The following is a 12963-nucleotide window of genomic DNA, read 5'->3' as shown; positions in this document are numbered from 1 at the left end:
TCAAGTCTTCTCGGAAGTTTCCTAAATAAGGTTTTTGAAGAGGAATCCTTGACGAAGGAGAATCTTCGCTCTGATATATACACAGGCAAGGAATTTGATATATGTTTTAAACTCTTCTAGGTCAGATCTGTTATGAAAACTTAGAAATAAAGAAATCCTGCTTAGATAGTCTCTCTGTGCCCATTGGCATCATACGCGGAGTCGTTCGATCGCTCAGTGTGGTTCTCACAGCGTCCTCAATATTTTCAAATGAACCGTTGCGTATTACAGTAACATTGTGCGAAGAGTGTGATCTTTTTAGGCAGAAGACCTGTGCTTGGTTGTTGAACCGATCGACAATTATCCTATCGATATCTCAATTCGAAACTATTATGTATCTGTGTAGTTTGGTGTTAAGAGTGTAGAATGCAAAACTATCCGAAATATCGGTTGCCGAAGTCCGCAGACAACTCCAAAAGGCACTCTTGACGAAGGAAGAGGGAGGTGAGGATGAAAGCAGCTTTTTGGGAATGCTCCTGCGAAACGTTGTAAAGAACATGGAGATCACAATCAAGAATGTATGTCCCTTGACATCGTTGAACCTAGATCCATCTCCGGTATGAAGATCATCTCTCGGATAGTCCGTTTTTCGCATTCGGCGCTGTCATCAAATCCCTGACATTCAATGTATAATCAAATAGAGAAGCATCCTATTCCCATAGACGATCGACGACAGCCGATTAGAGCGCGATAAGTCGTACAAACAGCTGGTAATCAAGAACACACGCGTCTACTTTTCCACGTTGCAACGCGATTGGAACGAGCTCGATCTTCTCGAGATGGTGGGGATTCTCAGCAACATCGACACGGTGAGTGGAATTGCGAACATCCTGAACATTCCCGATCTGGTGATTTACACCGCGGGGATTAATAAGAACTACGATCTGTGCGGCTCGATGGACTTGAATGACTCGCAGGAATTCTCCGGATCAGTCGATTTTCATTCAGGTTCCCCATATCGAAATGTCTCTTTCGCACTCCCAGTACGAGCTGCTGATGCACACGAACGACTTCTTCACACGCACTGCGAATCGTGATAACTATTCCCTCATCCGGCAAGAAGTTCTGGGACCTGCAAGTCAGGAAAGCGATGTGATTGCTGACAAACCGGCTCTTCTTTGGAAGTATGGAATCAAAGTCGAGTTCGAGAGAGAAGATTTGAAGTGTAGTGTATTATCCGAAATATCCGAAAGATGAAATGCTCATATAACCGAATCCACCTCTCCGAGATGTGGCGTACTGGACAGCAGTATCGCGAAGTGTACAGTCGGAAATTAGAGATGGAGGAGAAGAAACTGTCGAGTTGGATTTTCCTTTCTAATGAATAGTACGCTAAGCAAAGAGGACGAGGCCATTCTCATGAAGTGCGAGAACATTCTGCCCATCAATACCATTCTGCTCTGGCGCTCTGTCGTCGAGGTAGGCTTGGAAGATCGCTTGAATGGAAGTCGGAACGCGCCTCGGTGGAAGCGCCGCCTTCTCTTCGACAGCAACTCTGGTCATTTTTCGCTCCAAGCAACACGGAATCGCTCTCTCCCGCGACCAATCAATTGCTATATCCTTTAATGAGTACTTTTAAAATGTCTGGTGTGGAGATTCCTTTATTGCACGGAAGTCGAAGCGCTGAATCCCGAAATGCTTCCTGCGAATTACGTCAAAACGATGGTTCGAGTGAGTCTGCATGAAGTGAAATTCCGACTCGTTGCAGATCGATTGGGTTCTGGACCTGCCAAAAGGAGAAGAGAGTCGGAGAAGGTTTTGTGCTGTCTGTTCCTGAACGGAATGACGTTCACTCTCCAGACGGGATATGGATGGTGGGAAGTGAGTTGCGGTGTGACGAACCTGGCGTTGAAAGACTACACGAATGTGCGGGACAAAATGCGATATATCATTCGACGAAACGACGTGGATTACGATAAAGACGAATCGCAGACGTTCCTCGATAAGAAAGACGTGATTCAGTTAAAACTAAAGTACGGAGAGAATCTCTTTTTCTATGGAAATCTGAACTATCTGGATTGCTATCTGAACGTTCCATCGATTCTGAAGATCGCTTCTTTCTTCGATCTCCACAAAGAGAAAGTGACTGCGCCGAAAACGCCCACGAATCGATCGATTCGCGACGTGCCGAGGCTGTTTACCATCATGACGTATCTCTACACTGTCCATCCTTCCCTGACCGTCACAAACTTCCACGTCTATCTCCCTGCCGATGCTAGCGATTTGGACACGCCGCTCACCATTCTGAGTATTCCTCGAATCGAACTACGCGGTTTGATTCTATTGGCTTGTTCTTACGGATAGATAACAGTGTGAAGAGCGAGTTGACCGAAGAAATGAAGGATCTGATGGTATTGCACAACTACGCGAGTCGAACGACGCTGCTTACAGTGAACACGCCGAAGGCTGAAGAGTCAGTCGAGTCCGAGCGAGTCTTGCTGAGCTGCTCGATCCAAGACGTCAGTCTGACCATCTGCGATGCGAGCGACGTGTACACGCGGGCGGATTACATCAATACTTACAAGTACAAGGCGATTCATGACTTTACGATGACGGTTCGATCTATTCTCTTTTTGAGATTGATGGATAGCTCACTTTGGCGTTTCCTCGACTACAGGAGAACGAAGTGAACCAAAGCATGCTCACTTCAGCTTCGCTGGATGTTACACCGATCCGCATAACCTTGGATTATCCCGCGATTCGACGTCTTCTCACAACCTACGATGTGATTACACACCACTCTTCCATCGATTATGAAAAAGACGTGGTCGATGAGCTTTCCGAGCTTCAAAGCCAAACCGTTTTCTTCACCTCCAACAATTCCAGCTTGTTCGGAAACGACCCTTCTGTAGAATCAATCTACAGTCTTTTCCAATCGTATCACGACTCCTCCGAGTCTTCCCCACCTCCCTCTTCGATTCCATTCGTTCCTACATCAAAAATGCCTGCGAATCGGAGAAGAAACAGCCACGTCAGCAGCGAGTCAGAGTTCCAATCGATCGTCTCGGATGATGGAACGGAGTTCCACAGTGTTGCAGAGACACAGCGAACCGGCGAGGGCGAAGAGGAGGATTTCCGTTCAATTGTGGAAGATTCCTCGGTGATGAGCCCAAATGAAGTGAAATCAGAAAGCGACAAGGATTCGTTTTCTTCCATCTCTACGGAAAAGAAGGATACATCTCACTTGTCTTCGTTTCCTTCCAATCGAATTCGCAAAGATAGCTTCTTCAGTGTGACCAGTGCGACGCACAGCATTCTGAATCGTCGAATCGAACCGCGACCGACCGATAGTTTTTTGTCTGTCGGTAACGCAGAGGGAGAGAATCTGGACGATTACCAGAGCATTGTGCAGTCCAGTATCGTGGGAGGTGCGTCTTCGATCACACAGACGGCTGCACATCGTCGTGGAATGAATCTGAATGTGGGTCTGGAGAGTCGGAATGAGCGGTAGTTCTCCGTTTTTGATGTGTTGCCGCTCGATTTCCCGATGTTCAATCTGGATAATATTCATCCGTTCTACACGTCCATCGATCCGGAAAGCTTGTCGGTGGATTTCAACGTTACCGTGAATTCAATCAGCGTGGTGGTTGCAAATAACAAGCAAAACAAAGTAATTGAGGAAAGGTGTTTTGACAGAATAGGACACAAACGCAGTGGCGATTTCGTTCGGTAAGTTTGCGTTTTTAGCGACGATTACCACCAAAATCATGTATTTGGATGTGAGTCTGCACTCGATTTCCCTGTTTCCACTTTATTCGAACGATTTCTACGTTAATTTCGACATCGACTCGAACTCTCCGTATGGATTCGTTGCTCGATTATAATACGTTCAGAATCATTTCACTGAATGGTCGTGACGCCGCGCTTCGTGTCAAATCCACGATCTATCTTCCTACTTCCGTGATGCGAAATCGCACGATCGTCAATGCTCAGATGGGAACATTGTCGATCGTGGTCGATCAAGCGCTCTATGCTGCACTCGTCATCGCTAACGACATTCTCGTTTTGATCAAACCAACCATGTCCCTCCAATCCAATCCTTCTGAGATTCTTACCAGCTCATTTACAGAAGCTTCATCGGTGTACAACGAATCTCCAAATCGAACTCCAACATCTCCAGAGTCTCTATTCTCTTCAACATCGACCGATCACTCTAGAACGACTGCATCCTCTGACGAAACACAAGCAAAGGGAGGCATTTCGATCAAGCGAGATATCGAAGTTCGTGCTGAATGTGATGCTTTTGAATTCCGAATTAACTCGCTTCCTGCTTCTAAAGACCTCCAGTCTCGATTCCATCGCGATGAGTTCAATCAGCTGTTCTACATTTTCGTTCATGGCGTTGCGTTCCAGATGACAAAGCAGGAAGAAGAGGAAGTGTCATTGAGCATTGGAAGCGCTGGAATTCAATTCGATCAAGGCAATGATGCCTATTTCCTTCTGCAGCATTTGGGAGAAATGAGAGAAAGTTTTTCGGACAGCAGTCCGTTTGTTTCTGTCAAGGTTGCTTCTGGAATTACGAACGTTGTGCTTTCGTCGTGGGTTTTGGATATTCGACCCATCCTGTTGCTGCATTACACCAATTTTATTCTGAGTGTCTTTGATGCCTTGCCTTTAGAACAACTTTGTGTGATTTTGCCGAAGCAAAAGGCGAAGAAGCCATCTTCCACCAACAAAAATGACATGTATGTGCACATTCTGAATCCATCCATTCGTTTATTGATCAGCAACGAGACCAAAGAATCCATCATGGCGAATATGCAGGAGTTGCAATTTATCAATTCATCAAGTGCGCTCAACGCCAAGGTTTCGAAGCTGAAGCTCTCAATTGACAGCGCAGAGTCAGCGGAACTGACAATTTGCCAGGACTTTACCGGCGCGGTTGGAATGTCTCATGCATCAGAGGGAACAGTCGATTTCAATGTGAATCGGTGTGAGATTCGGTTGTATCCGAGGCTTTTGGGAGCCGTGGAGAGGCTTTTGGAGATGGTTTCTGTGACGAAAAGTAGCGAAATTGGAAAAGTTTGATGGATAGATTCGGTGCAGGCAGTCAAGAAACACCCGTTTATTACCCAGTTCCATTCGTCGAGCTCTGCGAGTTCTGCAAGCTCTGCAAGCAGTGCGAATCTCCCAACATCACAAGACTCCCCAAACGTGATAATAAACTATTCTGTGGGCCTGGAATCGTTCATTTGCTCTATTTTCCCAGATGAATCGAACAGGTTTGCTGCACTCCTTCGATTCGAAGTCTCGAGTGTGACTGGATCTGCCTATCTACAAAACGATTTGATTGCGAATCTTTCTGTAATGGGAGTGGAATTGGGGAATGGCAAGTCTTCGTTTTTCTCGATGAAGTAGGAATTGAGAGTGAGAGATTAGAAATAGAAACAGCGATAAGCCATTGCTTGGATTGAGTGTGGAGAATCATCGCGTGAAGTGTGATATCTCCTCGTTTGTTGTCGAGGCAAACAACTATTTGGTCGATGTGTGTTCTCAGCTTATGTTGATTTATGCTCCTCTTCTCGCCAGTTTCAAGGGAGTGGATGGGCATCAAGCCATCAAAGAAGAGGAACAAGGAAAGATAGAAACAGAAACCCCTCCATCCCAGTCTCTCTCTAAGATTTTCTATGAAGCTTATGATGTTCAGTGTCATGTGGATGGCTGTACTCTCTCTGTGGCTTATTATGCAAACAACGCGGGAAGCGATGTACAAGTAAACGAAATGAATCATGGTTAGGTCTTTTCCGTGGGTATTAATTTCTTGCTCTCACTGGAAATCAATGAATTCTGCTGCAACAACGCTTCTCTCCAAGCCTATGACCTTTCTGCATCCGTCTCGCATTTCTCATTGTCTCACTGTAACTCATCTTCGTTTTCTTCGAATCTCTAGTTGAATCAACGGTCCCTGTTCTCGAATCCAGTCTCTTCCTTTCTGTGCTCTATAAGAATTCTCCAGAAACGAGAAACCGATCGATTTCCATCAGCACAAGAGTGAAAGACACCAGTCTGATGATCTCCGACACGAACAACACAAACATGGTCGTGGTGAACTGCAACGCATTCGCTCCCGTAGCACACTTGATCGATCAATTACTCGCCTCTCTTCAGAACTTTATGGTTCCTACCAAGGCGAATAATGCGAAAAAGAAGAAGAAGAAGAAGAAGGAGATGACGCATTCCCCCTCGCAATCCCTCTACTGCTTTTCACTGGAACTTCCATCGGTGATTCTGCGCTACAACATCCATACCGTCAATTTCTACATGTATCTAAACAACGTGATCGCTTCACTCGCTCGATCATTGGAGCAGGTAGCGCAGAAAACAAAACTCAACAATAGGAAACGATGAACGTTCGGTTTTCGATTTCTGTTAGTTATGCGATCGGCAATCCGCTGCAGACGATCTTGGATGAAGTGGAATGTTGCTGAAGTATCTGGGTTTCATTGTGTAGTGAGGATGGACGCGAAGAGATCAGTGAAGAAGAATGAGATGGCTGCCAAAGTGCAAGTGAATCGTAAGCTTTTCGGCGAGGGCTGCTATTGTAGACACGATCAATCTGAACATTCCGATGGAAATCATGCAGGCGATCAAGCAGCAGGACGGAAATCAAGAGAAACCTCTCATGTTCAAAACGTTCATCGTGAATCACAGTGGAACTCACATGAGGTACATCCACCAACTACTAAATTTGATCGTAGAGTTGAAGGAAAAGACAAGAACGGATCGACCGAACTGGTTGAAATCCAGCCCAATTCGTTCGATCCTGTTCCGATCAATATTTCTCGATTCAGCCATCTGATTATCACTTTGCAGTCCTCTTTAGGCGATTATTTACCCTGCACAATTCCTGTTCATCGCGTCCTTTCCGAACACACGCAGAACCCAACTGTCGGTCAATCCGAAACGGTGAACTTTGCGATCGAAGGCGACGCGGAGCTCGAGCATGTTCTAGAAAGTCTCCAGGAGTCGCTTCAAAAGACGGGGCTGAATACAAGACAGAAAATGCGAACCCTTCGTCAAAGCCAAAGCATCGATGTGAAGTACAGTGTGAGCGAGGAAAGCGTCATGATGGACATTTGCAGCGGAATTGTGCTGTGGAATCACACGAATGTCTATCTACTGGCTCGTCTCCTGCTTGGAAACAAGCGATTATTCACAAGCGTGATTCCTCCTTATTCTTCCATCTCTTGTCCGCCGTTGGCTTCTCTACTTTATTATCTTCGCATCCAGATTCAGCCCTTAGTTTCTTCTTCGGAAGTTGCATTAGTTCAAACGACTACTTCTGAAATCGATGGCGATTTCTCGAGGTTTATTTACTCCGTATTGGAAGTGAGTGGAGAAAAGAGCCAGAGCATGGTTTACTCGAGCAGCAAGCGTGAAATCGTGCAGGAAGTGGATGAAGGCGAAGTCGAGTACTTGGACGAAACGTACGACGAACTGAAGTTTATGATGTTTGGGATTGGATTCTTTATAATCTGTAGATCGTGGGTGAAGAAATCAAGCGCACAATACACACTCCATATCACTCCGCCCATCACAGTGATCAATCATCTTCCTTTACCGATTAAATACAATGCTCACTTCACAGATGCTTCAGATATTGATTACAACCGTATCAGGATTTGATCAATTCGAATGATGTGTAGAAGTCAATGGTCGAATCCTTCTTCCTGATCAGCGCTTCGTTCTCTATGATAGCGATATGGCTCGGAAAGTCGTGGTCGTGCCCAAGTATTATCTATTGAATAAACCGCTCACACTCGCTGAGTTGTGTGGCGATGCAGTTTCGGAATGGAATTCTGTGGATCGACCCAGAGAGAAACGGCTTTTCTCTTCTTTCCAGTGCGTCGACGCTGATCAAAACCCTATTCAGCTCGAATGCAGACAGTTATGGCATAATGGAGGTATTGAATTGAGTATTTGTGTCGCTCATTGGGTGATAAACAATTCGCACCTTCCTTTGCTACTCAAAACCACGAACAAGGATAAGGAAATAATCGTTCCCTATCAGCTGCGTTTCCTTCGCACTGAGAAAGTTCGTGTTTTCGAAGGAATCCAGGTGAATGGATTGGAAGGACTACCTCGGAACCGAAACGGAGGTGAATATGACTTTGGAAGCGAGGATGTCGAGATTTTACTTCTCAATAATGAAGAAGTGGGCTTTGTGGCGAAGGGTAATGCGTAGAACTTTGTATGTCGAGGCGTGAACACGAATTTTTCAAAGCCGATTTCTCTTCATAATCTCTCAACCACCGATGTTCATCTCATAACCAAGGGGCATTTATTTGGTCAAAGCCGCTCTCTCTATCCGCTTTCGATCAGCCGAATTCCGTCTCTTCCTCATTTCCAAGACACCCAAGTGATTCTGATTCAGGATAAGTACCACATCTTCAACAACTCGGAGAGACCCATTGAAATCAAGCAAGTGAATGTGGATGATAGTTTGCGATCGATCGTTCCCCAAGGAGTGATTGCTCCGATTTTGCTGCAAAATCGATCAAAGGCGATTGTGATACGATGTTTGAACGGCGATTTTGATTGGTCGCCTGCAGTGATTCCGTTGCATCATTATCGTCAGTCAGAATGGAAGCATAACCGAAAGCAAAAGCTGATCTACTGCAAGAAGCAACTTTCAGAGGAGAGAGTGTACTTCAAAGTTGTGACTGAAATTCTGTGGGACGGATGTATCAACATTATCGTCAATGATTGTTCGTGGAATGAAGCCTCGCTTCCTGTTGTGATCGACAACCACTCGATTTTCCCGCTCGTTGTAAATCAGAACGCGCCCATCCCATCTGATTTGTGGATTATCGAGCCATTCGACGTTTCTCCATTCTGCTGGGCAGATTCGGATCAATCCCAAGTTCTGAACTTGCAGTTCTACCGACCGCAAACAGCGATAACCCCTCTCTCTCTACAGACGAACAAACGAGTCTATTCGACCTCGATCAATTGCAAACGAAGTCGAAATCGAACGGTTCTGCAGTTCAGCTACTGGATGAATGACCATCACTTCTGTACCACGCTTTCAGTGAGCGTGGAAGTGCTCCGGAATGTTGTTTTTGTTTCGGTCAAGCATTCTGGCGTTTATTCAAGCTATTTACCGTTCAAACTCAGCGAAGTTCCGTCGTCCAACACTCTCTTTTCAAGCGGTCGATCCATAGAGCTTGAGGTGAAAATCCCTCAGGTCCACGCCACGCTGATTCTGCCGCGCTCTCAAGATTTCTTATGCCTCACAATCCGAGGCCTGTCCATTCAGAGCCAGCTGAGTTCGGTGATGGATTTGCGATTGGCTTTGCAAGAGCTGCAGATTGATAATCAGCTTTTGGAAAGTCGCTATCCTGTTCTGCTTCGGTTCCAGAAAGGAAATGGAACGATGCAAGGAGCGGCGGTATCCCTTTGCTTACAGTTCCAGCAGAAGAAAACGGAGGAGTTCGGCAACTGCAAACTACTGTCGTCAATCGATCTTCATCTCCTCCCTGTTCATGTTTGTATCGAAAGCAATTTGCTGGTCACCTGTTTACAGCTCTATCAGAGTTGGAATACCGTCGATAACCCCGAAAGAGTCGGTAGAAGACAGCTGCAGTTACCCTCCACCGTCCGATCTCTTCCTTCCTATGTGAAATGGATGATTCATCACGCTGAACAAGATATTCGGACCCGCAATCCTCCTACCCCGCTGTCTGCAATGATTTCAAAGCCATTATCGCGAGTTCAGCTATACGAAGAATCGAGACATACTCGCATCCAGTCCTTAAAGATTTCACCTGTCAATCTGTCAATCTCTCTGGCTTTGGGATCGCAATTTATGTCCTCGAGTTACGACTATTTTACTATCCAGGATTTGAAGTGTGTTTTCCCACAGATCAGTATTGATGAACGATATCCTCGACGAATCAGCTATGTGCTTTCTCAGCTATTGTCCACCTATCGCAAGTCCTTGCTGTTCAGTCTTCTCTTTATCGGTTTGGAGAGCAAAACATCTGGCAATCTCTATCGATTCGTTTCTTCCTTCTATCAGAACATCAAAACGTTGGGAGACAATGTGATTACCGCTTTGTCCAATCGCACATTGTCACTTGTTCGCATGCTTTCCTATGTGAGCGAGTATATCGATGCACAGATCGTGAATATATCTCTGTCTGGAATCGATGTAATGATGGGTCTCACAAGTTGGCTCTACATATTCTTCCAACAAGTGAACGTTTTAGCGATTCCACACACGCTCCATGGGGAAATCACACTGCAAAGTCCCTACATCAAATCAAAAAAGCGCTATTCCTTGTTTGGAAGGCTGTGGAATCAGAATTCAACATTGATGTGGTATATGATAGGAACGATCGGAATGGTTTCGCGTCCTCTGCAAATGGTTCTCTTCGATCTTCAAACAATGCGACATTATCTTGATGGTGAACAAGTCAACAAAACGCGAGCCAAACCTCCCAATGTAGCGATCGGAGGCATTGTAATGGTAAGAATTTGAATTGGATTTGATTCATTGTAGCCTTTTGATGAGATTTACAGCAAGGGACGTGAGTTGTTGTCTCGTGTAGAAGATGGAAAATATGAGATGGAAGACTGTATTTCGGTGTATTGTTTAGGCAACGCATACCTATTAACGACAAGGAATCATTTACTGATTATTCAGGAGAAAATATCGGAGATTGTTTTACGATGCTGTGTGGCTTTTGATGATTGCTACAAGGTTTATTGTCGGAGGAATGTAGATACGAACAATGTGGAGTTGTGTTTTGTGTGTATGAAGAATTGTTCGTTGTTCAAGAGTCGATGGGATCGGATTCAGTTGAAATTGGAAGAAGTGTGTGTGAATATGGGGAAGAGTGAAGACACTGAGAAGAGGTGTGAGAAACTGATTGGTATCATCGAGAATGAGAGAAGAAATCACAGTTATAGTAAGTTTTGGAGAGGAGGAATGAGTTGTAGTTTGGAGATATCAATATTCGTTGAATACATTAGTCCAGTTGGAGTGACTTGTTTGTTGATAAGTAAATGAGTGATGTGTGTTATGATTTGTTGAAATAGAAAGAAATGGAATGATTTGATTTGATTTGATTTGGAGTGAAAGAACAGATGATTCTTCACAAAATGAATGAATGATATTGATGATTCTATTTTCTGAAATCATTGTCGATTGCTTCAATGTAGTTCAATACACACTTGGTCAAAGAAATCCTTGCCAATGGTTTCATTCTATTTTGGCATTTCACCAAATATCCATCCACACACACAGTATTCGAACAAACACTCCACCAATGACGATTCCACCCTTCCTTTCTTCCTTTCTTCATGTAGCCTCACAATCAGCTTAGAGAGAAGCTCTCTTGGCCTTCTCAGCAGCGATGGCAGCGGCACGAATGCTCAGCTTGCGCTGAGTCTTCAGTCCCATGATACCGCCACCCCACTTCTTGTTCTCGGCGTACTTGGTGGTGAAGCTCTCCTGCAGCGAGTTCAGCGCCGCCTCGTCCTCAGGGTTCACTCCCGTCAGACACACGCAAGTAGCGGTCTTCTGGTGCACCAGAGCGCCCAGACGGCCCTTGCCGCTCACGATCGCGTACGCAACGCCCATCTTGTGGCACAGAGCGGGCAGCCACATCACCAGCTCCAGGGGATCCACGTCGTTGGCAATCAGAACCAGCTTGGCCTTCTTGCGCTCCACCAGCTTCGTCACGTTGTCCAGACCGTACTTCACAACCAGAGCACGCTTCTCCTCCACGGGCTTGCCCTCAGCCTTCGCCTTGGCAGCAGCCTCCAGACGAGCCTTCTTCTCGGCCTCCGTCTCAGGAGCGTACTTGTTCATCAGACGGAACACCTCAGCAGCCTGGTTCTTGTCCAACACATGGCTGAACTGGTTCACGGTGGGAGGAACCTTCAGACGCTGGCTCAGAATCTTACGCTGTCTCTGGATGATCACGTAACGGGGCCACTTCAGGAATCTGGAGAGATCCTTCTTAGGCTATGAAATTAGGCCGAACGGAGCGCTATCGTACCAGAACATCTCCTCCAATGCGGAAGTTCTTGGGAGTAGCAGCAAAGATGGGGTTCATAGATTTAGCAGAGTCCTTAGCCTTAGTCTGGATATTAGAGATAGAAGCGAGCAAAATACCGAAGACATAGCTTGAATCGTCAATGAAATAGTGGAGAATTCAAACGATTGGCCGTCAATCTCTATCATGGAGGGGGGTAATCAAAATGCTTGTATAATAATTAAGGTAATTTGTAATTTGTATATTTCTGAGTACATATACAAAAGACGGTTCAAATGAAAAGGGAGGGGAGTGTAGAGTGTATTGAAATTCAAATACAAGCACATTGGGTAAAAATTGATTCATTACTTTAGAATAAGCCTATCATGCTTTGCTTTTATGGTCTGGGTAACATAAGTAGTGAATGGGATTATGAAATTGAAACACTTACCAGAGATTAGTAGATGAAAGTATGTGAAGTATTATTTTCCGAGTGGAATGATAATAGAATATAGAATTTAAATACTGTGTCTGCCTCATGAGGATAGGGAACATTTGACCATAATACCATAAACTCAAGTACCAATAGGAATATAACTAGAGAATAGACTCACTATCGCCATTAGACCTACTTATCTCGATACATCGTACTCTCAACAACTCTAAAACAAACACCGCATATAGAACGAATGAGAAACTCTTTATAACACTTTAACACCTGACTAACCATTGTCTTTAACTCATCCTCCACCACATTCAAAGGAAGATATTCTCCCTCTCCAAAATACGAATTTACCAAAGACGAAACTTGACTAGGCTGCGTAACATTCTGCTCTATCAGAGCCTGACAGAACAGACGCGTCTTCATGATCTCCACCGACGTTTCTCCCTTCTGTCCAATCAGAGAATTCAGTCCATCGACTCCTTTCAGCGAAATCTA

General features: G+C 45.1%; 2 protein-coding genes; one reads left to right on the top strand and one right to left on the bottom strand.

The window, feature by feature from the left end:
- Window positions 1–249: 249 nt before the first annotated feature.
- Window positions 250–1076, top strand: GSBLH_T00006615001 (uncharacterized protein; the record flags this gene model as incomplete). The annotated part of the gene is made up of 5 exons (XM_013041962.1): window positions 250–261; window positions 302–373; window positions 405–557; window positions 586–666; window positions 702–1076. 5 exons carry the CDS (start codon window positions 250–252, stop codon window positions 1074–1076), a joined length of 693 nt encoding a protein of 230 aa, XP_012897416.1.
- Window positions 1077–11308: 10232 nt separating this feature from the next.
- On the bottom strand, window positions 11309–12232 carry GSBLH_T00003256001 (uncharacterized protein; the record flags this gene model as incomplete). XM_013041961.1 has 3 exons in its annotated part: window positions 11309–12013; window positions 12048–12131; window positions 12164–12232. 3 exons carry the CDS (start codon window positions 12230–12232, stop codon window positions 11366–11368), a joined length of 801 nt encoding a protein of 266 aa, XP_012897415.1. The 3' UTR covers window positions 11309–11365.
- Window positions 12233–12963: the final 731 nt, after the last annotated feature.

This window comes from Blastocystis hominis (assembly GCF_000151665.1).
Source record: "Blastocystis hominis, Singapore isolate B (sub-type 7) whole genome shotgun sequence assembly, scaffold_3".
Lineage (NCBI taxonomy): Eukaryota > Bigyra > Opalinata > Blastocystidae > Blastocystis > Blastocystis hominis.
The sequence above is the reverse complement of the archived record's forward strand: the minus strand, read 5'-3'. Positions and strand labels throughout refer to the sequence as shown.